Below are 27361 nucleotides of genomic sequence, written 5' to 3'. Positions count from 1 at the left end.
ATGCAGGGATGAAGGTCCATGTAGCCATACCACCCACCTTTTATGATAAATCAGGAATCGATTGTGTGGGCACAAAATCCCTTGATTTAAAAGTCTGACTCATCCAGAAAATTCACTGGCCAAAGAAATCAGATGTGGGGACTGAATTCAGCCCTTGGATGGTCATGTGATGTACGGAACTGGTTTGTGGGCTGGAATGAAGTAGGTGGGCTGCAAGAAGCAATGATTGGACTTGCCTCCCATCACCACCTCCAGCCCAGTTCCGTCCAAGCTGCTGTGCCCGTGCCCCGTGGCACAGGCAAGGAGGATCGGAAAGCTTTCTGTGCGGCTCGGTTGCGAGAGGAGCGGCGTCGGAGCCCAGCTGTGTGCATCCAGGTCCACCCGAGCTTCTGCCCAGCGCAGCCACCTCCCTCGTTTCCTGGCTGCTCCAGGGGGATGGCGGGCTGGGGGAAATGGACAGGACGGGTGCAAGGCCACCTTAGCCATGGAGAGTAGACTGGCAGTGCCCTCTGATGGGTGACTGTGGGATCCTGAGACCTGCGGGGACCTCGGCACGCGGCACCTCCCTGTGCCCGGCTTCTCTTCCAATGCTCTCTGCTCCTCTGTCTGTCAGAGGACAGAGGCGAGCCTGGCCCCCAGTGCCCTGCTTGGGCAGATTGGGTGGGGTGTCAGAGCCAGCTCCCTCCTCACAGGCCTCTCAGTCTCTGCAGGAAGGTCTCCTGGAGCCCCACCCCTTGGCTAGACCTGGGGGCACGTCTCCCCATCCTCAGGGAGGGAAGGAAAGGACCCAGCTCCCTGCTGCCCCCCGCCCGGCAGAGAGCACTCCCTTCAAACACATTCTCCCACTTTGGAGAGCTCTTGCATTTTAAGTTTTGTGTTTGAGGCTGGCTCAGGTAGCAGGGAGGGGTCTCGGGTTGGATCCCACCTTCTTGGGACAGGTTCTGGACGGGCCCCTCGACGGCTCTTCTCGTGCTCTTCAGCGGGCCGTGGGGCCTCAGACAGCAGGACCGCTCTTCTCAGGACACAACCAGGTTTGCGTGTGGGGACGTTGCTCTGGTGTGGGAAACGGACTGAAGATGCCAGAAGGGCAAATGTGGGCTGGGCCTGGCCAGAAGCCCGGAGGCCTTGTCCCTAGAGACAGAAGCCCACCCGGAGCCATGGGGACAAATCAGTGGTGAGAGGAGGTGCCAGAAAGGGAAGTTACAGTTCCGTGTGCTCTGGGATTTGGAGGCCCCGGGGCTCTGTCCATGGCTCCAGGCCAGCCCCCAGCCCTGATGGGGCCTAGGAGGGGTGGCCCTCCCCCTGGCCCTGTCCAGCTATCTTTGCCACTTTGCCAGCCCACCGCCCCCTGTCCTGTTTTTCCAGGTGTGCCGGACACTCTGGGTGCCTCCTTCTGGGCCCTTCTTCACACACAGGCCCCCGTGAGCCCCTTTGAGGGCCCTGGTGCTAGCATGGGTCTGCAGAGATGGTGCCAGCCCATGGCAGTTCCCAAAACCCTTGTCTGCCATCTCACCTCACCTGGCTGCCGCTGGGAGGGAGGGGGAACGGGCCGTGCTTCCCATCTGGCCCCAAGTCTTCCCTGCAGAGGAAGTGCCTGGGACACCGTGCCAGATTCCCACCTGCCACCCCTGTCCCAGGAGTGACGCCACTGACATCCTCTCCCCAACACTCTCCAGGTCTAGGGGGCCCAGAAGGGGACTGATTCCTGTCTGGACACTGTGTGGGAGGAAGGGGCTGGGTGGGTCCTCAGACCCCCATGGTAGAGCATGTGGCGCGCTGGCCCTGGAGGGGAGGGGATGCTGGGAGGATGCGCCTTCTTGGCAGGGTGTTCCTACCCTTGATCTTGCAGTGACCATGGGACCATGCCAAGGGCCCTGGCCTCATCCACACGGCTTCCTCAGAGCCACCAGATCTGGGGACTGAGTGGTCAGCCCCTCCCCTTCCCTCGTGGCACTCCCCATGTGTGTCTGCTGTTCTCACTTCCTGTCTGGGCCACCGGTGACTGGTTGGATGATATGACAGTAATTGCACAGTACTGACCATCATAAAAAGATAATGGCCATGGCCACACCCAGTGGTCTAGACAATTCTACATACACAGAATAAGTTCTTTGCATGTCTGGGAGGCTCAGAGCAGCAGACAGCTCACCCAAGCTCACCCAGCCATGAAGGCCAGGGCAGATGTCAGCCCAGGCCTGACCAACCCCAAAGCCCATGCTCCTACACACCCCATCCTGCCTCTCCCATTATCTAGTCTGGTCGGGGAAGGCTGGGGCCTACACAGCTGAGCCTTCTCTCTTCCGATGGTCCCAACAGACTTGGCCTTGATCCGACTCTTGTTCAAACCATGGGTATAAGTGAAGGAGCATGAGCCATCTGCATCCCTCTAGCCAGGATTGTGCCTGGCATGGTACGGATCTCCTCAAACCCCAACACGGCCCTGCCTGGCAGCCCTATTGCTGTATCTGCTTTACAGAGGAAGAAATGGAGGATCAGAGAGGACCCCAGCTTCTGAGAGGAGGGTCTGAGCTAGGTGTGTCCGACTCCAATGCCTGTGTTCATTGCCATTCCCCAGGGGTCTGCGTGGGTGTGGAGGCCTCTGTGGCTGTTGGACCCCAACTTCACAGCTCCCAGCAGCATCCCTGGGTGGGCTCAGCAGCCCCCTCTGCAGGATGTCACAGGGTAGGGTAAGGCAGGAGCACAGCCCAGTTCCCCACACTCACCTTTCACAACCCAGCCGATGGTGGCTGGTGGCAGAGCAGGAAGGCCAAGAAAGAGGCCACAGGAAGCTTGACGCTACACGGGAAGGGGGGGAAGGGGGGTGGGGGACAGGCCACACCACAGAGCCTGGGACCAGAAGGACACACAGACGCAGGGCTCTGGCCAGTGAGGGCAAGACTGGCCAAGGATGGTGACACCCAGGACTCGGGGGGTCCTGCTTCTCTCGCTCCTCCTGCTCTGGGCCTCAGGTGAGCAGCTGGTTCCTCGTCCTCTTCTCCTGAGCTTGGGAGACCCAAGGGCAGAGGTGGGGAAGGGGGTATGGGTGGGGGTGTCTAGAGCATATCCATCCAAGGAGCCCACCTCAATGGCCTCTGTACCTTCTCTCACCTCGTCCTCTGAGTTAGCTGTCATCCTGATAAACTCGGATCAGCCCTGGGTCTCAGGTATCTGGTGCTTCCCACAGAGCTCCCCCACTCCCCTGCTCTGGGCTGTGGCTGCCTGACAGACCTGGCTCTGGGACACAGTGGGCCCCAGACACACTCTTATCCAGGTGGCCTCCGAGAGTCTGGGGAAGGGGGTCAGGATGCTCTGGAGGCTGAGCCCAGTTGGGGCTTGTACTGTCCTTCCTCTCCCCTTTGTCTGGCTCCCTCCACCCTGAACCCTCCCCACTAGCTCCCCTCTCCTTGTCCCAGCAATGGCCTCCCAGACCCCAGTTTCCCGAGCCCCCACCCCCATGGTCAGCCTTGCACACAGCCTTGCTCTGATGGTTCTCCAGAGCAATATGAGGACTCTTGGCCTTGCCCTTGGCTGTCATTTCTCCCGGGAAAGCTGAGCCCACCCCTGGCCCACCTGGCCAGCTCTCACTCCCCCTCCTTGAGCCCTGTGGCCCCCTCAGGCAGTGGGAGTGCTCCCATGTCAGTGCCCTGGGTGCTCCTTCTGGTTTGCTCTGGATTCCATGAGCCCCCCACCCCCTGCCCCCTGACTGTGCCTGCCCAGCAGGGGGCTATGCTGCTTTGGGCGCCTGGACCAACCTCTTTGGGCTTCAAAGAATCTTCTCTTCAAATGTTGAGAGATTCGGCAAAGTGCAAAATTCAGTCCTTGGCTCATAAAAGAGGGTAATGGCAGAGTAGGCTGTCAGGCAAGCCTTGGCAGATCATGACCTCGATGACTGAGGGGCTACCGCTGGTCTCAACAGGCATCCCAGGAATGCTGGGCCCTTCACAAAAGCCATAACTACACTGGTTGGGATTCAGGGATCCCCCCCTAGTGCCCGAGTTTACCCAATGGTAATGCGGCTGCTCCAGCTGGGGCAAAGCGCCAACCATTTGAATAGTGTGAGGAGCCTTGAGAGGCGTACACATGGAGGTAAGTCTCCTTCTTTTGTGGACATTTATGGGTCACTCACCATTCATCTGTTGATTCATTCACTCAGTCCACACTGATGGGGACTTCCGTGCTGTGCCAGGCCCTGTGCTGAGGAGGCGGTGGTAGGGCACAGAGAAGCAGGCCCTTGGCAGTGAGCCGTAGGGAGGCGCAGGGACCGACTTCCAACCCACTCCCCACTCCAACCTGGGTGGAGGGGCTCCCTGAAGGTTAGCTTTGGGGGCGGAGCAGGATAGGGGAGGGTAGCGCAGGTCTTCAGGTGGGGACTGACACGGTCCCACCCAGGCCTGGGTCAGGCTCTCTCTGGGCTAAATGCTTTCAATGTCTTCAAAAATAATCACAAAAAAAGATATTTAATCATCTTTTCTGTACCTTCCAAAAGCTTCACATAAAGGACTGCACCAAAATTTCACGGCGAACTGGGAGGGAGGCTCTGCTAACACCGGTCAGGGTGCCACCTGCACCCAGCACCCACTTGTAACCCCTTGGGCACACAGAGCACTAGGGTTATCCAGAGAATAGCACCTCCCCACCCATCTCCTCCTCTCTCTTTTTCTTTCCATCTTCTTCCCTCTTTTCTCTCCTTCTTTCTCCTTCATTTAAAAAGCAAACATGGATTATATTATATACATGCTTATCCAGCATTTACTTCTTTCCATTAAACAGTGTCATGAATATCTTTTTTTTAAAAAAAGATTTATTTGAGAGAGTGAGAGAGCATGCGCACATGGGGGGAGAGGTATAGAGAAACCACCTCAAGCAGACTCCCTGCTGAGCATGGAGCCCCAGGCAATTTAAGGCTCCATATGGGGCTTGATCTCACGACCCTGAGATCATGACCTGAGCCAAAACCAAGAGTAAGATGCTCAAATGACTGAACCACCCAGGCGTCCCTTCATCTACCCTCTTTAAAACTCCTACATTTTGATCCAGAAATTCTTAGGATAGTAATGTTTTCTATGATTTCTTAACACAAGCTAACATAAGCAGTGTTGCTCAAAATAGGAAAATACAAGAGTGATGGTCCTAAAAGTCCACCAACAGAGGACCAGTTGAAAAAAGCATTACAACAAGGGATCCCTGGGTGGCGCAGCGGTTTGGCACCTGCCTTTGGCCCAGGGCGCGATCCTGGAGACCCGGGATCGAATCCCACATCGGGCTCCCAGTGCATGGAGCCTGCTTCTCCCTCTGCCTATATCTCTGCCTCTCTCTCTCTCTCTGTGACTATCATAAATAAATAAAAGTTAACAAAAAAATTAAAAAAAAAAAAAAGCATTACAACACACACCTAGGGGTATAGTGTGCAAGCGTATCGAGGAGAGAGATCAGTATGTGCTAATGTGAAAAGCTCTTCAAGATATCTTGCTAAGTGATCATGTTCATGTAAATTTTCAAATGATTTACATCAAAATACCTGCCTATATATCAATAAGTTCCACAAAGTTGTGCAGTGAGCTGCTACTGGTGGCGAACTCTGGAGTGTGAGCTGGGAGCTGCAGGGACTTTTACTTTTCATTTTACATCCTTGTGTATGGTTTTTTTAAAAAACTGTGCATGTAGGAATTTTGTTGAGAGATAGGTAACTATGTGGATATACGCATACATCCAATGTGAATACACAAATACGTAAATAGTTTTACTATGAGATTCTCACCTCCTGGAGTAAATGATACTGGCTCTTTGAACACTTACTATGAGCTATATCCTTTATGTCTGTGGTCTCCAATCTTTCTCCAAACTCCAAAGGAAGGTATTATTAGTCCCATTTGACTGATGAGAAGATGGAGCATCATAGAGTCTAAGTAACTTGCCTGAGGTCACACAGGTAATAGTGACTCAAAGCTTCCATTCCATCCCGCATACCAGGTGAAAGGGGAACTGAATGGGAAGCCCCAGTCTGGTTTGTCGTCCTGGTGCTGTCTCCAACTAGCTGGTGATCTTCCTCAGTCACTATGCTCCAGGAGCCCTCAGTTTGCTGTGTTTCCTCTACCCCAGAAGGTAGCCTGTGAGGGTTGTAATGAGAATGTGGGAGAATGAGGCAAACTGAGACAGAATATGCCCAAGGATTATACCATGAGGCCACAGTTGCAAGGGCTCTGGAATGTCTGATATGGAACAACTGTGGAAAGCCTAGCAGACTCCCTGGAGGAGACAGCAAAGGGTAATAGGTCTAACATATGAATCCTTTAATCTACAGAACCATGTGCCAAGCTCTTTGTATATATTTTCCCCAAAGTATCCTACTGAGCCTATGAAGTAAGGGGGTCATATCTCCTTTTGCCTTGGAAACCAAGGCCCAGTGAGAGTGAGTCCAGCTCAAGTGCACCTATGGATGGAGCTGGAATTCCAGGCCACATCATCAGACCCTGAAGCCTGAGCATCTTAGCCCCCAACCCCCTGCCCTTGCTGCCTCCCCACCCAGCCCACTCATACCTTCTGCATCCACCCTTCAGGTATGGAAAATTCTAGGAAGGAACTGAAGAACAAACGTGAGCAACCGAGAAATGTCTGCCTGGGGCTCATCAATGAGGGCCAGTATGACTCTTTCCACCTGGGGAATACTGCTAAGTGCTTTTCGAAGTGCACGCAGTCAAACACTGAAGCCTGTGACCTGGAAAACTTGCAAAGGTAAGAGGGTCCTCTGAGCTAGGGCAGGAATCTGGGGTTCCTTTGAGGGTGGCAGGGAGGCTGGTATAAGGGACAGAGCTCTCAGCTGCTCCCAGCTCCTGAAAATACTGCTCTCATCTCACCTTTCCATCCTGTTGTTTGATATCCACATTCCCTCTGGTCCATTCACTGACATCTTTCTCATCAGGAGAAGCTGAGATCAATCAGTCCCTGTCCTACCACTGTGGAGGGTCAGACATGGGCCCAAATGATGATTCTAGAATCCAGTCACTCAAGAGGGTGGACAAAGTGCCAGGTTAGCTCAAAGGAGGGACGCTGATCAAGGCTTCACAGAGGAAGCAACCCACGAAAAGACTTTAAAGACTACATAGGAGTTTTCTAGTTAGATCCAAACAATGTTAGAGAATAGGGCATCAGAACTTCAGTGAGTATTGGGGGATAATGACGGTGCTCTGAAATGTGAAAGGGTGAAGTCCTGGGGATGGGGGCGACAATGGGGAGATGGGTTGGGTAGGAGATAGATTAGAAATAAAAGCAGGAACCAAAGTGTGAAGAGTCATGTAAGCTATACCAGCATGGAAGGGGGCAGAGCAAGGATGTATTTTAAGTAGAAGAAGAGCATGGCCAATTTTGCATTTTAGAAAGATTGCTCAGGTTTCAGGGAAGGACTTAAGGATGGTGATGCAGGAGGAGGCATGACCAGGTAGGATGCAACCAGAGTGGTCTGCGTAGGAGTCAAGGCTGAACCACTACTACCACCACCACCAATTGGCACTGTGAACCAGGAAAGGAAGGATGGATTAGAAATTTAGATGATGTAGAATTAATAAAACCAAGAGGCCAAAAATTTAAGAGACATTGGGTTGAGGGAGAAGAAGGGGTGTAGAATACATCTCTAAGAATCAGCTTCAAAAATATTTTTGCCTCTCTCCCCTCCCATCCACTCCAGTCAAGGCTGGCCATAATTCTAAGATACTCAAAACAAGTTCAAATTTGGCACTCAGTTGGGGATCCCTGGGTGGCTCAGCCGTTTAGTGCCTGCCTTTGGTCCAGGGCGTGATCCTGGAGTCCTGAGGTCAGGTCCCACATCAGGCTCCCCACATGGAGCCTGCTTCTCCCTCTGCCTGTGTCTCTGCCTCTCTCTCTCTCTCTCTCTCTCTATGTCTCTTGTGAATAAATGGATAAAGTCTTTTAAAAAAATTTGGCACTCAATACATGTTTGTTGAAAAAAAATGAATGAAAAAAAAAAGAAAAAAAATGAATGAAAAGTCTGTGTCCTCAGGCTCAGCGTTAGGATAGCAATCTGATTGACCTACCTAATTTCAGTGGCCTAAAAACACTGCCATCCCCTCCTGAAGTTGCCTTCAGCAGCTTCTTAATTCTGGGAAGCTGTTCTGGGAGCTCCTTTTTGTGCTGCCTTATGGTGGGGAAAAGCATTTTGGAAAAATCAGGGGCCCTGGGGTCAGAAGATGTGGATTCTGTTCCCAAGTCTATCACTTAACCAAGTTACCTTCTTTGTCTTCACAACCCCATGAGGTAGGTCTGGTCATCCACCCATTTCAGCATATGAATTTGCAGGGAGGGCACAAACTCTAACAGGGGCTATTATGAATAAAGCTGCCATGAATATTTCCGTACATGTTTTTTCATGAACATATGCATTCATTTCTTTTGGGTAAATGCCTAGAAATGGAATTGATGTCAAAGGTAGACATATGATGAATTTTAGTAAACATTGCCAAGTTTTCTGTGGCAGCTGCATCAGTTTACGCTCCCACTGGCAACATGTGGGAGTCCAAGTTACCTCACATCCTTGGGACACTTGGTATCACCATTTGTTTTAATTTTCACCATTCTGGAAAGGTTATAGTGGTATATCATTTCTTTTTATTAATTTTGAAAGCTTTATGAAGGTAAAATGTATGTATCATCCAGTCTATACATCGTTAGAGTACAGCTGAATAATTTATCGTGTATTATGCAGGGCATGCAACCATTATGACAATCACTTTAAAAACATTTATATCAGACTCCAAAGCACCCTCATGCTCATTTGCAAGTAATCCTTCCTCACATACCCAGCCACAGTCAACCACTGATCTGCTATCTACTCCACAGATTTGCTTTCTCTGGGTATTTTCTATAAGGGAATCATACAACATACTATCTCTTGAGTCTTGTTTCCTTCACTTACCATGTTTTTCAATTATATTCATATGTTAGCATGTACCAAGAGTTTGGGTTTTTTTTTTATTACTGATTAATATTCCATTATGTAGACATACTACATTTGTTTCTTTATTCATCAATTGATGGAAATTTGGATTGTTTCTATTTTGTTGATTGTGAATAATGCTGCCGTGAAAATTTGAATTCAAATCTTTGTAGACATATGTTTTCATTTCTTTGGGGTAAATACCTAGGAACAGAATTCCTGGTATATCTGATATTAGCTTTATAAAAAAACAAAACAAAACAAAACTCCCAACAGTTCCTTAAAGTGTATCATTTGCTTTCCCATCCACATATTTTAGTTTAAAATATAATCTGAAAAGGTACAGCTTAGTCCTATTACATTTTTGCAACATTGTCAGTCTTTCTGGTTATAGCCACAGATGAGTGTCAGTGATGTTTCACTATGGTTTTAGTTTGTGTTTCACAAATGACCAGTGATGTTGAGCAACTTTTCACATGCTGCTTAGCCATTTGTATCTTTTCTTTGGTGAAATGACCACTCAAATATTTCCCTTTTTTTAAAAAATTGGATTTTGTCCTCTCATTACTGACTTTTAAGAATTCTTTCTGAATGCAAGTCCTTTATCAGATATAAGATTTGCAAATATTTTCTCTCAGTGTGTGTCTTATTTCTTTGTTTTCTTAATGACATCGTTTGGAGATCAATAACAATTTTGAGGAAGCCACATTTAAATATGTGTTTGTGTTTGATATCGTATTAAAGAAATGTTCATCCAGCTACAAATTTCTAAGTTTTCTTCTATACGTGTATGTGGTTTTATTTATTTATTTTTAAGATTTTATTTATTTATTCATGAGAGACACAGAGACAGGCAGAGACACAGGCAGAGGGAGGAGCAGGCTCCACCCAAGGAGCCCGACATGGGACTTGATCCCAGGTCTCCAGGATCACACCCAGGCTGAAGGCGGCGCTAAACCGCTGAGCCACCCGAGCTGCCCAAGTGTATATGGTTTTAGCTCTTATTATTAGGTTACATTTGGAGTTAATTTTTTATACACAGCATGAGGTAAATGTCTAACTATATTATTATTATTACTGTTAATTTTTGCATTTGGATGTCTAATTGTTTCAGCACCATTTGGTGAAAAGAATGCTTTCTACATAGAATTGCCTTTAGGAGGGCATTCCATTGATGAGCTAAATGGGAACTCCTGGATGGTCTTCTCCTTACCAAGATAGTAAACTAGAAACCAAAGTATATCCCTAGGGAGAACTGTAGGGATTAATGCCGCCATGAAAGATTTGAGAGTTGCAGGGGTGGTGATGCCTACCTTAACTCCATTTAACTCACCAGAAGTCAGGTGGGTGGTGGAGAATACCTGTGGACTATCAAACACTTAATCAGGTGGTGAGTCCAATTGTAGCTGCTGTTGCAGAAGAATATGTTTCCTCGAACAAATCAACACAACTCCTAGCAATTGTTATGCTGCATGGCTTATACATTGTTCTCTATACCAATTTTCAAGGGCTTTTACTTTTACCTGGCAGGACCAACAGTATACTGCCACAGTTTCCTCAGGGCTCTGTCAATTCTCATAATCTCTGTCATCATTCAGTTCACAGAGACCTTATTAATCTTGACACTCTACTGAGCATCACTCTGGTCCATTATATTGGCAACAACATGTTGATTTGATCTGATGAGCAGAGAGTAGCAAGTAGTTAAGATGCCTTAGGAAAACAAATGTGAACTAGACAATAGGAAATAAACTCCATAAGAGTTCAGGGGCCCATCACCACAGGGAATTTTCTGGGATTTCAGAGGTCTGGAGTACATCAAGTTATCCCCTCCTGGGTAGAAGGCGAGTTATTGAACCTCACACCACTTACAATTTTTTAAAAAAGGGACGGTGTGGAAAACACTTATGCAAACATGAACCAAGGATATCTGAGTAGCTATGTTAATATCAGACAAAGAAGATGATGTTGAAATGGGTGTCAACTTTGTCATTGAAAATTCAACTTTAGGGCAGGGCAGCCCCAGTGGCTCAGCGGTTTAGTGCTGCCTTCAGTCCAGGGTGAGATCCTGGGAACCTGGGATCGAGTCCCATGTCGGGCTCCCTGCATGGAGCCTGCTTCTCCCTCTGCCTTTGTCTCTGCCTCTCTCTCTCTGTGTCTCTCATGAATAAACAAATATTTTTTTAAAAAGTCTTTAAAAAAAAAAAAGAAAATTCAACTTTACATCTATGTCTTAGACTTTTTGGCTGTGTTACATTTCACAACTAAAATTATTTTTTAAAGTGCTCTGAGAACCAGATCAGGAAATCTTCCCTCAAGAAAGTGAATTGTGTTGTTTTGTGAGGCCAAAGAATTTTTAAATGCATAGATACATATATAGATACATATATATATATATATATATATATATATATATATATACAATTATAATTCACTAACTTATTTGGTAACAATGAAAGTCACAATACTTCTTTGTTTAGATTTTTAAAAGATAAATAAAAGCTAGACTTTGTGTAGCTCAATCAATGGATTTTGACGATCTCGTCTGGCTATTTCTGATTGGCTGGTGTTCTAACTGCCTGCCCAACCCGAGCACATTTGCACATATTTGCATGGTTTACTCTTTACATTGTACAATGTTTTTTCTGTGGTTTCTCTGAGTTTCTTCTGTTGGTAGCTGCAACTGTTCAAGAGTGATATGAAAATACAAGTCTCCCTTTTGTCTCCCTGCCAAGCCCTCCATAGCTTATTCCTTCCAACACCAGTTCAGTTCCCATAAGTCATTTGCTGTTCAGTTCAGCCTTCAAAGGGCAAATTCCCAATATGCAGTTAGCACTCAATAAGTGTGAGTTGGCACTCCTGCCGCACAATTATCACCCTGCAGCTTGAGATACTTAGAGGAATGTATAAAGAAGATATGTAAAGACCAATCAGTACATGAAAAGACACTCAACATCATTAGTCATTAGGGAAATGCAAATCAAAACCACAATGAGATATCACTTCACACTAGGATGGCTACAACTGCACACAAAACAAGACAAAATGGGGCAGCCCGGGTGGCTCAGCGGTTTAGTGCCGCCTTCAGCTCAGGGCGTGATCCTGGAGTCCCGGGATCAAGTCCCACTTCGGGATCCCTGCATAGAGCCTGCTTCTCTCTCTGCCTGTGTCTCTGCCTCTCTCTCTCTCTCTCTGTGTGTGTCTCTCATGAATAAAAAAATTTAAAAAACAAACAAAAAACAAGACGAAATGAAAAACGTCAAGCACTGGCATGGATGTGGAGCAATCGGCCCCCTCAAACACCAGTGGTGAAAATGTCATTTGGTACAGCTGCTGTGGAGAGCAGTTCAACAACTCCTTGAGAAGTTAAACATAGAATGACCATATGACCCAGCAATTCCACTCCTAAGTATATACCCCAAGGGATTCCAAACAAGTCTTCAAGCAAAAGCTTGGACTTGAGTACAAGCAGCCCTGTTCACAATAGCCAGAAAGCGGAAAGGACCCAAATGTCCATCTGTGGATACATGTATCCACAAAATGTGGCCTAGTCACACAATAGCATATTATTCACCCATAACAAGGAATTGAATACTCACACATGCTTATGCAATATAGATGAATCCTGAGAATGTGCAAAGTGCAAGAAGCCAGACATAAAGACCAGATGCTATATAATTCCATTTATATGAAACTTCTAGAATAGGCAAATTCATAGATTAGTGTTTTCCAGGGCCTGGGAGAAAAGAGGAAGGATGACTGCTTCATGGGTATAGGGTTTCCTTCTGGGGTGATGAGAATGTCCTGGAACTAGATGGTGGTGGTGGTCACACAACATTGTGAATGTATTTAATGCCACTCCATTGGGTAGTTTAAAATGGCTAAAATGCTAAACTTTGTGTTATATATATTTTGTTACAAAAAAAGATAAACATATAAACTACTCAGAAGGACCACTGGCAGGAATCCCTCAGAACAAGCCCAGCTTGCTCCCACATCACCCTTCTTCTCTTGCAGTGATTCCAGGGTCCTTCCTTTAATATTCTGGGTCACACCTCCTAACCCAAGAGCCTGATGGTAGCTGCTCATGACATCTCTTCTCCTGACATCCAGGCTGGGGGCTGGGTGAGGCGGTGACGTAGCCTGCAAGACCCTACCTGCCCCCTGACCCCTGGCCCTTTGCAGGTACTGGCTGAAATTTGAGGACCATCTGGTGGAGAGTCAGTCGGGCATAGTGAATATGTCTTTTTTGAAGGCTGCTGTCCAGAATGTCAGCACCAACATCTCAGAAGACCTGCTCTTCTCTCTGATGCCTTCCCAGGTGAAGCTTTCCCTATCTCTGTTGGCTAGTTCAAGCTCCATTTCCCTCTATTTGATAGCACTCTGTCACTTAGCTAATGGGTGCTAGTGTGTTGCTTGGATGGGTGGATCCTGGTGACAGATGACCCAGGATATGAGACTGTTATAACTTAGAAGGTCACCAAATTGAGAGTCCGGGTATCTGGGTTCCAGTCCTGGACTCCCCATCCCCCCACTAGGTGTCTTCCAGGAAATCCCTTCCCCTCTCTGGGCCCCAGAGCCGTCATCTCTGAGATGAGCTCTAGGGCTTCTCCACAGTCTGAGGTTCCCTCCTGCTCTTCCTCCCAGGGAACACAGCTCCACAGCTCAAGGCACACTTCACCATACAGCAAAGGGCCAAATAGGCAGACTCTAGATTTATGTGGGTCTTGATTCAAATCCCTTTACCAGCCAATGTGATGTTGGGTGCATGACTGAAATTTTCTGAGTTTTTGTTGCTCCATCTGTAAAATGGTGACAGTCTTGCCCACTTTCAAGGTTATGGGAGAGAACAAACAAGATAAGGCACAGGGAGTGCTGGGGGCAGGGAGGGTACAGCCTCTGTTAAGGAGTGAAGCTGAGGGTGGAAGCTCAGGTAGCAGGCAAGTTGGCTGTCATCGAGGTACTTCTAGGTCTGTCTGGAAGAGGGGACATGAAAGATAAGACTTTTATTGATGTGACCCAAGCAGCTGAGCCCTCGGCATGTGGTCACTTGCTGGCCCCAGAGAACACCCCTGTGTCCTTTGAGAGGGGTCCAGACTGGGAAGGAGAAAGTTGGGTCCCTCGCGTCAAACCCTTAGCTCCTACTGTTCCAGTGCCCATGGGAGGCCCTTGAGGCAGGACTTGGTGGGACCAGGCTGCAGCCCCAGTGGACCAGTGAGGTCAAGAATGAACACATCACCCATGAAATTTATTTTACTCTTTTAACCATTGTTTGCTTTTTACAGAAGTTGTTGGGCAGGAATCACATTCCGCGTGAAGTTTTTGTATTTTCTGCCTCTGCTCTCGCTGTCTCTCTTCCTGCGGGCTTCATTCTTTCCAGTTATTCCCAGGTCAGAAGCCAGACACGTGACCCTAAAGCCCGGTGTAAGCACAGGGCCTGGCAGGATGCTGGCCTAATGTGCACCACAGCCAACCCTCCCTTGTACTTGCAAACTGAACTGCAACAGCCCACTTTGAGCCTGACCCTGACGGGCGGTCACACAGGCACCGTTTAGCCCCATTCTCCATAGCAGGAAGACTGAGCATTCCATGAGGGCTGTGGCTTGTCCAAGGGTTCACAGCCTGGACAGAGCCAAGCCTGCAGCATGCCCCAAGGTGTCCTGCTTCTCAGAGTGATGCCTCTCTACCCAGTGCCTCAGTTTCCCTTCCCAAGTAGGGGAATGGCAAGAACACTGTGTTGAGGGCTGTGCTGGGGTTTGGAACCCTGGGGTAAAGATGGGAGCTCCGGGGTCTGTGGTTACAGGTTCCAAGGCAGATGACAGAGGATGAGCATGATCATCCCGACAGAGTCCGGCTGCCCAGGAGCCTCTTTGAATCCCTGCAGGGCAACAGGTCGGAAGTCTGGCTGGCCATCACCATCCTGGACATCGGTCCGGGGAATCTCTTCAAGGTGAGAAGAGGCCTGGTGGAGGCTTAAGGCAGCTCCATGTTTGGTTCACCAGGGACCTGTGCCCTAGCCTGCCTTCTCTGAAGTCTTCGCTGTGGGTCCCAGTGGGGATGGAAGAGGTGATGAGCCTTTCTAAATCAGCCCAAGGTCGTCCCAGACTTCTGTCTCGGGAGTCTGTGTGCTGCAGACTCACACTGGTCACATACACTCAGACTTTTGGATCCCACACACCAGGGTCCTTGGACTTGTATGTGTATCCCAAGCGTTCAGGTCCTCTTGTGCGCCTTGTGCATGTACGAACACGCATATTCTTTCATATCCCTGCTGCACATGCAATCATGTGTGTTCATGTGTGATGTGTCCACACAAGCAAGCGTACTCCTGTTCTTGCAAATGTGCACCAGGCATGGATCCTCAGAGGTGTGTGATCCACTTGTGTATGTAGAGTGCACCATGAGTGCTGGTGTGGGCAGGTGCTCACCCACCACAGGCATCCACCGCCCATTTTGGACTCATCTTTCTTCCAGCCCTGCACTCCTCCAGCTAAGAGGGCAGAGAGCTATTGGGTGCATGGCTTTGTGACCAGTTGGCCAGAGGGTAGGGCCCACTGTGACCCAGCCCAGGCAGGAGACCACAGGGAGTGGCTGGAAGACCATTGCCCATGACCCCTTGGCCCCCTGCTCCCCTAGCCACAGACTTTACTCTCCAGGCAAGGGCCATGGGTCCTGGAGGTTCCCAAGAACCCCAACAGCGTGGGTTGGGACACCCCCTTCTGAAGCCCATCTTTGCATCTCTCTCCACAGGGGGCCCAGCTCAGCCCGGAGGACAGCAGCCACGTGTTGAACAATCGCCTGGTGGGCTTGAGTTTGGGCCATATACCTGTTGGCCCGCTGGTTGAGCCTTTGGAGATCACCTTCTCCCACCAGCACCTGCCCCCTGTGAGCCCCCAGGCCTGGCAGCTACTGAGGGACAGACAGGCGGGTGGTCACCCACAAGCATATGGGCAGACATGCGAAGGACTCTGCACCTCCCATCTTTCCACATCCACCCAGAAGAAGCCATTAAGACCATACACACAGTTGTGCCCAGGGACACATGCCACCTGTGCATAAATATCCACTTGACACCCTGCCACTCACGCTTACAGAAGTGCACACAGGACCTGGCAAACCCATGAGCACCCACACGGAATTGCACATCTGCCCTCTTACACACTCCCCTAAAGGCATGAGTACATAGACAGGCAACCCTCCCACCCACAGCCCCACACCATGTCCACATGTCTCACACATGGATCCATGGTTCACCAAATGGTGCATTTCATGTTCCTGTGTGGCCTATGGGGTGAGCCTTGCTTTCTACCCAATGCACACTCAGGACAGGGTGGGGGGCATGCTGTCCTCTCCCTTCTCCTGCCCCCACTCTCTGCTCCCCTTTCCCAAGCTCCCCTTGCCTCCACCCTGACTCTATTCTCTGGTTTCAGAACATGACCCTCAGCTGTGTATTCTGGGATGTGACTAAAGGTAGGTAGGGAGGGTGTGGGCTCCTTTGGGGGGCAGAACTCTGCTGGTGGGGACCCTCCCCTCCCTTCCTTCCTCTCTGTTCCCCTCCTCTCTGGTCTCTTCCACTTCCCCATATTCCCATATACTGTCTCATGTTCCCCTCCCTTCCGCTCCAGGGTCAACAGGACACTGGTCTTCCACGGGCTGCTCCACGGAGCTCAGAGCCAAGAAGACCATCTGCCGCTGTAACCATCTGACCTTCTTTGCTTTGCTGCTGGTAACAGCCCACCCCCTCCCTGATCCCAGCAGCTCTGGAGGCAACAAAATTTCCTGGCAGGGGCCAAGGCCTTTGGGATGTGTGGGGCCTGGCCTCCAACTGATGGGGTCCCGGTTCGGGGGGGTCACCCACAGAGGCCGATCTTGGACCAGGCCACCGTGCAAGCCCTCGTTCGCATTTCCCGGGCTGGCTGTGGAACCTCTATGATCTTCCTGGCCTCCACTGTCATCCTCTACGCTGCCCTAAGGTGGGTGACTCCCCACCCCCACCCCACATCTCCCTCTTGTCCCCAAGGGTGAGAGCAGAGCAGGCTAGAAAGCACCCTGCTTGTGCAGCATTATTTACACTGATATCGTCTCCAAACCTTATTTTCCTCATCTATAAAATGGGGTTGGGTGTTGAAAAGTGTCAGAGCTATTTCAGTCAGAAGTGGCAGAAACTAAATTCACTTAAAATGGGGACTATGTGGTTCATGTAATGGACCCACTTTAGGCATGGTTGGGTCCAGGGGCTCACAAGATGTCTCCAGGACTTGCCTTCCCTCTGCTTCTCCCAGCTGCTTCCTCCTTTGTCAGCTGCGTCAAGCAGCTTCGGCACACTCAGGGGTCTTGGCGAGTCCCGGACTTGCATCACAGCTTCTCAGCTGTCTAGGCAACAGATTTTCTATATGAAGTTCCAGCACTGAAGTCTCTTTTCTTTGACATTTTATTTTGAAATAATTATAGACTAACAGGAAGTCACAAAAATACTGCATGGAGTTCCCTGGTTCCTTTATCCAGCTTTTCCCAGTGATAACATTTTATATAACTGTAGTATCACATCAAAACCAGGAACTTGACATTGGTACAGTGCTAGTAGCTAGAATACAACTTCCACAATTCTTTACATGCATCTGTGTTTGTGTGTGTGTGTTTGTGTGTGTGTGTGTGTGTGTGTGTGTGTGTGTGTGTGTGTGGTTCTATGCGATTTTATCCCATGTATACGAGAGCTGAGTTTTGCTGGTCCAACATGGACCATGCACCCATGACTGGACAGGTTACTGTGGTCAAGGGATGAATTACACTGATCAGCCAGGCCAGGCCATGTGCCTGCTTCGGGTTTGAGCTCACAAAGGGTCAACCTCAGCCAAACTTCAGGGCTGAGAGCCGGAAAGGGTGTCCTCAGGGAGACCTAAGCTGTTTGCAGGTGGAGGAGGGGGTGCAGGACAGGCAGAGATCACTGTGGTCTGTGCTCAGGCTCTCTGGGTCCAGGCCAGGGCTGAGGATCCCCTAGGAACTGTCAACTTGAAGGAGCCTGTGGAGCAGCCCCACGTCCCACCCCACACTGTAACCCAGCCTTCTGACCCATGACTGAACTGGAGCAGCCCTGGGGTCTCCCAACCCAGTCTGGGGCCCACTCACTACCCTTCTCCATGTGCCTCTTTGCCTCTGTCACCTTTCAGCTGTGGGCTGTAGCCCCCATTCGCCTCACCCCTCCACTCAGACTTAACTATGAGTGTGAGCAGTGTCATTCCTGCCCCCAACCAAGCCCGGGCCTGGAACACAGTCCCCACCTCCAGCAAGTTGAGCATGACTTGCCGGCCAGCTGCTCTGCTGGACCTTGTGAGCCGGGCTTGGAGTGCCAGGAGGATGATGTCAAGGGTGGGCCCGGGAATCTCAGGTTAGGTGGACATGATCCCTCACATTTCTGTCTGGGAACCCTGGGCTCCCATCTCTCCAGTGAGAGCCCTCAGGATCTGATATGCTAGGAATGCAGAGTGGGATCTCCTCCGCAGATAGGGAGCGAGTCCCCGTCCCTCTCTGGGCCTCACCCACTACATCCTAGCCTCCTGCATCGGTGCAGGTCTATCCTCTCACTCAACCAATGCACACAGGGCCCCCTCCTGCCCTAGGAGAGGGAATGGGAGGGGGCTATGGTGCACTGCAAGAAACCTCCAAATCAGCCTGGGAGAAGTAGCATTCAGAGACAGCTTCCTTAGAAGGAAAGGCCCGGGGAACTTTTGATGGCAGAGTAGGAGAAGGCACTGAGAGCAGAGGGCAGAAAAGCAGAATGCATTCAGGGAATTGCGGGGTGTGTGGTTTGGCTAGAGCATGGAGTCGAGGGGCGAGGCCAGCAGGACGTGGACCCCTCCCAAGCGCCCAGGAGAGAGTTCCTGAGCCTGAACCTGATGGCACTCTCACTCTCACTCACTCTGCGGGCAGGGGTGGACCAGAGAGGTGGGGTAAGGAGGCTGGGGTGCAGATCCTCCCCAAGAGAAGCTGCGGCCTGGCCTCCCACCACCTCTCATTGGCCCTTCTCACCCCAGGTTCTATCGGCGGAGGTTCAAGTCAGAAGATGCCCCCAAGATCCACGTGGCCTTGAGCATCAGCTTGTTTCTCCTGAATCTTGCCTTCTTCATCAATGTGGAGCGTGACCGTGTGCCCTTGGATACCGTCTGCTGGATCCAAGGGGCCATCTTCCACTACTTCCTACTCTGCACCTTCACCTGGATGGGCCTAGAAGCCTTCCACCTCTACCTGGTGGTCATCAAGGTCTTCAACACCTACTTTGGGCACTACTTCCTGAAGCTGAGCCTCGTGGGCTGGGGTAGGTGCAGCTTGGATGGGCAGAAAGCATGGCTGGCCCAGGGACAGACTGGAGTGAGAACTGCCTAGGGCAGAGCAGTGGCTCCCTCTCTGTCAGGCTCAGGGCTTGCGGGGTGGGCAACAGAGGGGATTTGGGGGGAGGACACGCCAAGGGAGCCCCAGCAATGCCATACCTCCTGCCATTGTGCACAGGCCTGCCCGCCCTAATCGTCATTGGCACCGGGAGTGCCAACAGCTATGGCCGCTATGCCATCTACGACAAGATGAATGGTACCACACTGCAACTGTGAGTGGTGGCTGTTGGGAGCAGGGGTGACATCAGGTCCCTGGCTGCACAGATCTGGGCCAACGGGATGTGGGGATTACAGGGAATCCTGGAAAGAGAGACTGAGGAAGTCAAGGCAAAGGATCTTCCAGGTAGCTCATGGTCTGGAGAGGTAAACTGAGGACTGGAAAGAGAAAGTGCAAGGAGACAGGGGTTCTGAGAAGGGGGAGAGTGAGCTGAGGCAGGATGCCTTGCTCTAGCCTGGGCCATCACCAGCCCATATGGCACCTTTGGGTAAATTTTAAAAGGTATCTGCCCCCATTCTACCAACCTGCCATGCCAGGGGCTCAGCCTGGTAAGTGGAGGGGGTGCTGGATTTCAGTTCCACGCGTCCCTTCAGCCAGATGCCCTTGCGTAGGACACAACCTGCCCAACGTTAGCGGCAGCCCTAGTTCTAGTGAGGTTCTGCCTCTGAATTGCAGTGTGGGCTAGCTCGGCCCCTCCCAGGGCCTCAGTCTCCTCATCTGTACAATGGGGGGGGGGGATGGATGTGCTCTTCTGGGCCTTTCACCGTGCAGTGCAGGAAACATGGGGCTGAGCTGAGCCTCCCCCAGTGTGCCAGCCCCAGGCCCGTGGCTCTGTGCTAAGAGGGGCTGGTGGGGTCTGGGTCCCGTCCCCGGAGCCTCACACTCAGGGGCCAAGGGTTGGGGAGGTAACATATGTGCACGTGGTGGCTCAGGTGGGGACTGCAGTAAACCGGCAGTCACATACCCATCTACTGTCCCTCAGGAGGACATCCACAGAGCTGCCAGGTGGATGGTTTTACAAGAAAGGCAGAAATCCAGATGCTGATGCCAAAGCTCCCGCTTTTGAAAGGGTGGTCCTTAATTCAATTTTTTTACAACATAATATGGGGTAAACAAAACGTGTCTTTGGGGCTAAATTGGCCTCTTTGCACTCGCTGGTCTGAAGAGATGGCAGACTGGAGCCTCCTGACAGCCCCTTCCCAAGAGAATGGAGGACTGGTGGGTGGCAGTGGGGGGGAGGTGTCTTTTTGGTCAGAGAAGATCAGTTAGAGGAGATTGCCTGGGGCTTGCTGGGCAGGGGCACTTCTCCAGTCCCAGTGGCCACCTACCTCCTCCAGGTGCTGGTTCCATGAGAAGACGGCTCTCTCTGCCCTCTACATCACTGTCCATGGCTACTTCCTTGTCACCTTCCTCTTCAGCGCTGTGGTTCTGGGCCTGGTGGCCTGGAAGATCTTCACTCTGCCAAGTGCCACAGTAGGCAGGGAGCAGGGGCTGAACTGGAAAGGCGTCCTCACTGTGCTGGGCCTCTCAAGCCTCGTGGGTGTGACCTGGTGGCTGGCCATCCTCACGCCCCTGGGCCTGTCCACCATCTATGTCTTTGCCCTGTTCAACTCCCTGCAAGGTGAGGCTCCTGGACTGGGGAGGTGATGGGTTTCCTCATCGGCAAGGGGGGGTTTCGGGAGGATAGGGAGGGGACAAAAAACAGGATTCCACTCAGGCTGGCTCAAATCAAGGATACCGACTTCAAATATCCAGAGCTATCCCAAGGACCCCAAGGCGGGAAGGCTGGCTGACCTCTTAGAACTGGTACCAGGGTCAGGAAAAGCCATCTAAACCACAGCAGATACTTTCTTTCTCTGGAGCTGCGTGTGGTAACTCACCTTCTCTCTGTGAAAACTCCTTCCTTCTCTCTGCGGGCCCCTTCCTACCCACACTGCCAAGTGGCTTCTGCCATCCGATGTGACCTTCCCTATCTAGGGAGGGTGGCCTGATTCAGTCTGGTCTCTGTTCTTAGGAAAGTCCAGGGATGTCTGGGTGGCTCAGCAGATAACCATCTACCTTTAACTCAGGGCTGATCCCAGGGTCCTGGGATCAAATCCCGCATCAGCCTCCCTGCAGGGAGCCTGCTTATCCCTCTGCCTGTGTCTCTCGTGAACAAATAAAATCTTAAAAAAAAAAAAAAAAAAGGAGAGTCCAGGATCGAATCAGGCCGTCTTGGGCCAGGTGTCCATCTCTGTGCAACCAGCTGTGACCAGGGAGGCAGGATCATGTGACATCATGGCCAGATGACGAGGGCAGCCTGTCATCTGCCCTCTGCCCCCACAGCATCCTTCCTCTGATATTTCCACAAGAGGGCAGGTGCCCAGGTATGGGTGACAGCTCCCCCTTCCTCTTCATTCCTCACACTGTAGCATGCATGCCGCCTTAAGAAGCATCCCAGCCTAAGAGAAGCCTTTGGGAAGGAAGCGATGAGGTGTGCTCTGACTCAAAGTCTTGCACTCACACAGGGCTGGCTCCCAGAGCCTTATGAGAATGTGTGGCATCGTGGTTTGGCAGCCCTGGGGACAGACAGACCCAGACCAGAGCCCTGGTTCCACTTACCACCTCAGCAAGGCCCTCGGACCCCCTGATCATCTTTCAAGCTAGGACAATGTTGGTATTTTTCTCACCAGATTTTATGATGAGTAACCAAGCTAATGCTTGTAGGGGACCCAGTAGGCCTTCAGTATCATCAACTGTGTTAGGAATAACAGAGATACTCCCCAGGGGAGAATCATTAGTCCACATCTGGAACATCCCAGGGTTGGAGAGGGACACACTTGAAACTAGATTGTACCATTGTTCTTCCAGGGGCCACCCTTAATAGTTAAGCCTGAACACTCGACTGAGTTATCCCGACTCAGTGTGAGTGCCTCCATACAGCTCTCTCTTCCAAAATGCAGCGGCCCTTATTTTTTATTTTTTTTAAAGATTTTATTTTATTTATTTGAGAGAGAGAGAGAATGAGAGAGAAAGAGTGCTCACATGAGCAGGGGAGAGAGGCAGACTCCTCCGCTGAGCAGGGAGCCCGATGTGGGGCTCGATCCCAGGACCCCGGGATCAGGACCTGAGCTGAAGGCAGACGCTTCATCAACTGAGCCACCCAGGTGCCCCTCAACAGTCCATCATAGGGCAGCCCCGGTGGCTCAGCCGGTTTAGCACCTGCCTTCGGCCCAGGGCGTAATCCTGGAGACCCGGGATTGAGTCCCACATAGGGCTCCCTGCATGGAGCCTGCTTCTCCCTCTGCCTGTGTTTCTGCCTCTCTCTCTCTCTCTCTCTCTCTCTCTCTCTCTCTCTCTGTGTGTCTCTCATGAATAAATAAATAAAACCTTTTTTAAAAAAAAAAAAAAGTCCATCATATACTTAAGTTGCCCTTGAACGCTTCTCAATAGTTTTACGGTTGTTTCAAGTTGTAGTTTTAAATTCCTTTTAAGCCCCCACTGAGTTTTGACTTTTTGATCAGTTTCTGTACTTACTAGAATTTTCACACCTCCCACGTTCCTGTTCTTCCTGCTGCCAGGCCTTCTGTCATAACCCTGAGTGGCAGGGTGGCAGGGAGAGCCGTGGCAGTGCCGGCTGCCTGAAAACGCCTTTATTCTGCTCTTTCCTTTCTTTTATTGTTTTTTAAGATTTTATTTGTTTATTTATTTATTCATGAGAGACATAGAGAGAGGCAGAGACACAGGCAGAGGGAGAAGCAGGCTCCAGCGGGGAGGCCGATGCGGAACTCGATCCCAGAACCCTGGGATCACAACCTGAGCGGAAGGCAGATGCTCAACCATAGAGCCACCCAGGCGCCCCTGCTCTTTCCTTGCTGTGATAGATGTCTGCATATGAGATTTCAAGGCCTCCGTTTTTCATTTCCAAGATTTCTATTTGGTTCTTTTTCAGGTGTGGGTTTTATTTTCACCCGGTTTTTCCATAAGTTCTTGAACTTTTGCAATGGAGCTATTTGTCAACTGGGAGCCACCAGCCGGGCTGCCCAGTGCTCCTGGCAGTCCAACCCCAGGCTCATCGAGGCCCTCTCCTTTCTGACAGGTGTCTTCATCTTCTGCTGGTTTGCCACGCTCTACTTCCCAAGCCGTGGTGCCATGTCCTCTTCTTCTGGCACTGCCCGAGTTGACCAGGTCCACACCACGTCGCACGAATAGGAGACCTCCGTATGGTCAGGCTGGGAGCTGGCGCTACCTTCTGGACTCAGCTCTGACTCCCTGTGTGACCTCAGGCTGCTCCCTGTTCCCTCTGGGCTTCAGTTTCCATGTTTGTATGATGGGGCTGGGGTGGGAGGAGATGGGGACCAGGTTGGACCCACCTAGCCCCAAAGGTTCCATCTAGATACTTCTGTGGGTCCTAGAGTCCACAAATCCAGGATTGCAGGAGTCTATAACCTATAACTCTAAGACCCCTGGCAGCAGAGAGCGATGCCCCCCATCCCTACCTCCTACCTTCATAGCAAAGCAGCTTATCTCTGGCGTTGGCCCCTTCCTGATCTCGGTAATAGGGAAGTCTGTTGCTCGCACAGCCCCTTGAAGGAGCCTAGCCTCTCCCCTCCCTCCCTCTTGCCACTACCCTCTCACAACCCCACCTCTGGCTGCCTGTCTTCATCCCCTTAGGCACTGGGGCAGCTGCAGACGAGACCTTTGGGCCTGTCTTCATGGATGGGCTCCCACTGTTCAGGAGGTGCCAGCCCTCCAGTTATCTGTGGACACTGAATTTCAGGGAATGCCATTTATTCAGTAGCGGGTGTAATGCCACGAGCAGGCCCTCTCCCCACTCTGATTGCCAGATGCGTCCTGTCACCATGGGGTGGAGGGCAGATGGTCCAGAGCTCTGCACACTCATGGGCTCAGGGGCAGAGCAGGGGGGCAGCAGGCTGGGCTGAGCAGAGACAGGGCAGGTTCCCCCCTCCCGCCCCCCCCAGAATCTGAGCTCTAATCAACAGACCATCGGCCTCACTCACCAGTTTTCAACCCAGGCTGAGCCTGACGTGGTTCAGGCCCTGAATAAATATCTGTCGGCTAAATAGATGGATGTGTGAGTTTGACATCAGCCCGACAGGATTCTGAGCCAGGGGAGTGTCTCAGATGCCCAGCTTGGGTATGTGTCACCTTCCAGCGACCGGGCCTCTGTTTCACAATATTGCGATGGTTTCCTCAGTAGGAAACAGAAGAGGCAGAGATAAGAGAGAGAGAGACAGAAAGAGAGAGTGAGACAGAGAGGGAGAATTAATAGGTAAACCAACGCAAAGAAAGAAAAAAAGAATAGGGGGGGACAGAAAGACAGCAGTCCCCTGGCCAGCCCCACCACACGCATCATACCCAACTCTAGCCATAAGGTCCTAACCACTGGGGCCCTCTCACCTTCCCTACTCACCCCTGCTCTTGCCAGTGTGCTTTGCCGAGGTGAAGCACCTGCTAGCAGTGAGAGGCCACTACTCTCAGACCATCCCCCACACTCCCCCATGCCCTCTCTTCTCCCTCCTCCCACCCAGCAAGCAGATGAAAGACAGGAAGGCAGGGGCCGTTGCTTTATGCAAGTCCTTGTGTTCCTGGAAGAGAAATTCTAGGGTGTGGACAATTGCAACAGTCGAGCCACATTATATCAGTTTTTGTGGACAAGCTTGGTAGGTTTGGGGACTTACTTTTATGGGCATCTATTTCTCACGCTGGAGGGGTGGGCTTCCTTACCCCAAAGTCTCAGAGTTTCTTTTTTTAAAAAGATTTTATTTATTTATTCATGAGACACACACACACACACACACACACACACACAGAGAGAGAGAGAGAGAGAAAGGCTGAGACACAGGCAGAGGGAAAAGCAGGCTCCACACAGCGAGCCCGATGTGGGACTTGATCCCAGGTCTCCAGGATCATGCCCTGGGCTGAAAGCAGGTGCCAAACCGCTGAGCCACCAGGGCTGCCCAGTCTCAGAGTTTCTGAACACAAACCTGTGTGCTCCATAGCCGCTTTCGTGTCTGACAGGCCTGGGTTCAAATCCTGGCTCTGCTACTTAGGGCTACTTAGGGCTGTGTAATGCTGAGCATGTCACCTTACCTCTCTGAGCCTCAATGTCCCCATCCATAAAATAGGGATCATTGAGTTCTTGCCTCGACCCGAGAGCATTAACTGAGGTGACAAAAAGGAAAGAGGCTGGTACTGACACAGCAGGAATTAGAAACCCCTGTGGCTTAAAGGAAGATGAGGTGGAATCTTTGTGTGATGCACAAGCCTTTGAGGCCTGTATGTGACATGGGAGGGTCCGAAGGGTTAAAGCTCCCTTCCAGATTCCTCTACAGCCCTGCCAAGTGGACTGACCCCACGTAGGAGGAGGACATAGAAGCCCAGAGACATCCAGCAACGTGCCCAACGCTACTCTGTAAGCGAGGCTGACACAGAGCTGGGCTTCTCTGGGCTGCCCATGCTTCCTCCTAGAGCATTTCCTGGGTTCCAGAATTATTGCCTCAGCCCTGATCCCCAAGTCTCTAGGGAAACACTGGGCTCTACCTTTCCAGGTTAAATGTGGGGGCAACAAAACCACAGCCACCAAATGGGCTGGAGTTCCTGATGCAGATGGAGAGGGAGACATGGTATTGTGTTTAATGGTGAGGATGTGTTCCTTTTCCACTGTCTACCCCAGGGCCAGGCAGGGGCAGAGGGGCTGTGCTCCCTCCTTACCTGGGGTTACTGTAAAAGTGGCTCCGAGTGCCCAGCTGAGCACGTGCTAAGGTCAGGTGGAGCTCTGTCAAAAATGGCAGAGACCCAGTGCACATGGATGAGATTCCACTGTCACCGCACTACCGTAGTAACAATCTACTGGTGGCATCACCATGACAAAAAGCATGGACTCTGAGGTCAGCCCGTCTGGACCACATTCTTCCTCTGCAACTTGCATTGGGCCAGTTCCTCACCTACTGAGCCCATAAAGCAGGTATAGCAGTAACTGCCCCACAGAATGGATGAAGACTTCAGGGAAAGCCTGGCTGCAAGGCTGCCTGGTGTCTGGACCCCTGGCCCTGCACAAAAGTGACTGAGCCAGAGCAAAGCTCTGGCCATCGCCTTATGAAGCTTGAGGTTGCAGTGATCATCTGTGTGCCAAAGAAGGGTCCCCCATCATGCCCCCACGTCTCGTTGTTTCCGAGCTTCTTTATTCCTTGTATTTTTCATTATGTTATAATAAATGTACAGGAAATAAGAGAACTTACTAGATCTGTGCTCCCAGATGTATAACTTAAGATCAAAAGACAAATTCATAGGTTAATTCACAAATTAACCTATGAATACAATTCAGTTCAAATAAAGGTTTTATTTTTTTTTTTTAAGATTTTATTTATTTATTCATGAGAGACACACAGAGAGAGAGAGAGAGGCAGAGACACAGGCAGAAAGAGAAAGCAGGCCTCACGCAGGGAGCCTGATGTGGGACTCGATCCTGGGACCAGGATCAGGTCCTGGGCTAAACTGCTGAGCCACTTGGGCTGCCCCCAATAAAGGTTTTAAATGATTTTTTTAGACTTCCCAAAAATGTACTCTCTCATATGGAGGCATATCGGCATCAAATAGTATCAACCTTGGTGAAAGACAGTGTAGAAAGACTTGACCTGCAGATGTAAAGATATTACAAGGCCATAGTGGTAAATCCAACATGGGGTCTGAGCATGGATAGGCATGAAGACCAGTGGACCAGAACAGAGGGCTGAGTGGTAGACTTATACACACCTAGGGGACTTAAGGCACAACAATAGTGGCATCACCAATAAGGCACAGATAGTCTGATGATGATGTTGGAAAACTGGCTCATTATGTGAAGAAAAATAAAATATCCCTACCTAACTCCTCATCCAGAAATGGGCTCCAGACACAGTAAAGTTTCTCAATGGAATGGCAAAATGATAAAGTTAACGCAGTTAAATATATTTGTGACCTAAGGACAAGGAAAGACTTCTTAAACAAAAAAATCATAAGCACAGACCCAAAGCTGGTAAGTTTAATTAC

General features: G+C 50.6%; 1 protein-coding gene across 3 annotated transcripts; it reads left to right on the top strand.

Annotated features, from left to right (window-relative positions):
• The first annotated feature begins 193 nt into the window (after nucleotides 1-193).
• On the top strand, nucleotides 194-26684 carry ADGRG3 (adhesion G protein-coupled receptor G3). Of its 3 annotated transcripts, none has more exons than XM_072750154.1 (13): nucleotides 194-1031; nucleotides 6558-6732; nucleotides 13133-13268; nucleotides 14233-14337; nucleotides 14751-14897; nucleotides 15698-15832; nucleotides 16378-16417; nucleotides 16573-16673; nucleotides 16808-16920; nucleotides 18979-19259; nucleotides 19451-19544; nucleotides 20668-20951; nucleotides 23409-26684. In XM_072750154.1, the coding sequence occupies exons 2-13, from the start codon at nucleotides 6560-6562 to the stop codon at nucleotides 23519-23521; spliced, it is 1722 nt and encodes a 573-aa protein (XP_072606255.1). In that variant the 5' UTR covers nucleotides 194-1031; nucleotides 6558-6559; the 3' UTR covers nucleotides 23522-26684. The 3 variants fall into 3 exon arrangements, with proteins under 3 accessions (XP_072606255.1, XP_072606254.1, XP_025867601.2); XM_072750153.1 differs by lacking the exon at nucleotides 194-1031 and adding an exon at nucleotides 2317-2533; XM_026011816.2 differs by lacking the exons at nucleotides 194-1031; nucleotides 14233-14337 and adding an exon at nucleotides 2820-2969.
• Nucleotides 26685-27361: the final 677 nt, after the last annotated feature.

The sequence above is a fragment of the Vulpes vulpes genome, chromosome 2 (genome assembly GCF_048418805.1).
Source record: "Vulpes vulpes isolate BD-2025 chromosome 2, VulVul3, whole genome shotgun sequence".
NCBI classification, from domain to species: domain Eukaryota; kingdom Metazoa; phylum Chordata; class Mammalia; order Carnivora; family Canidae; genus Vulpes; species Vulpes vulpes.
This window is presented reverse-complemented; position numbering and strand designations above follow the sequence as displayed.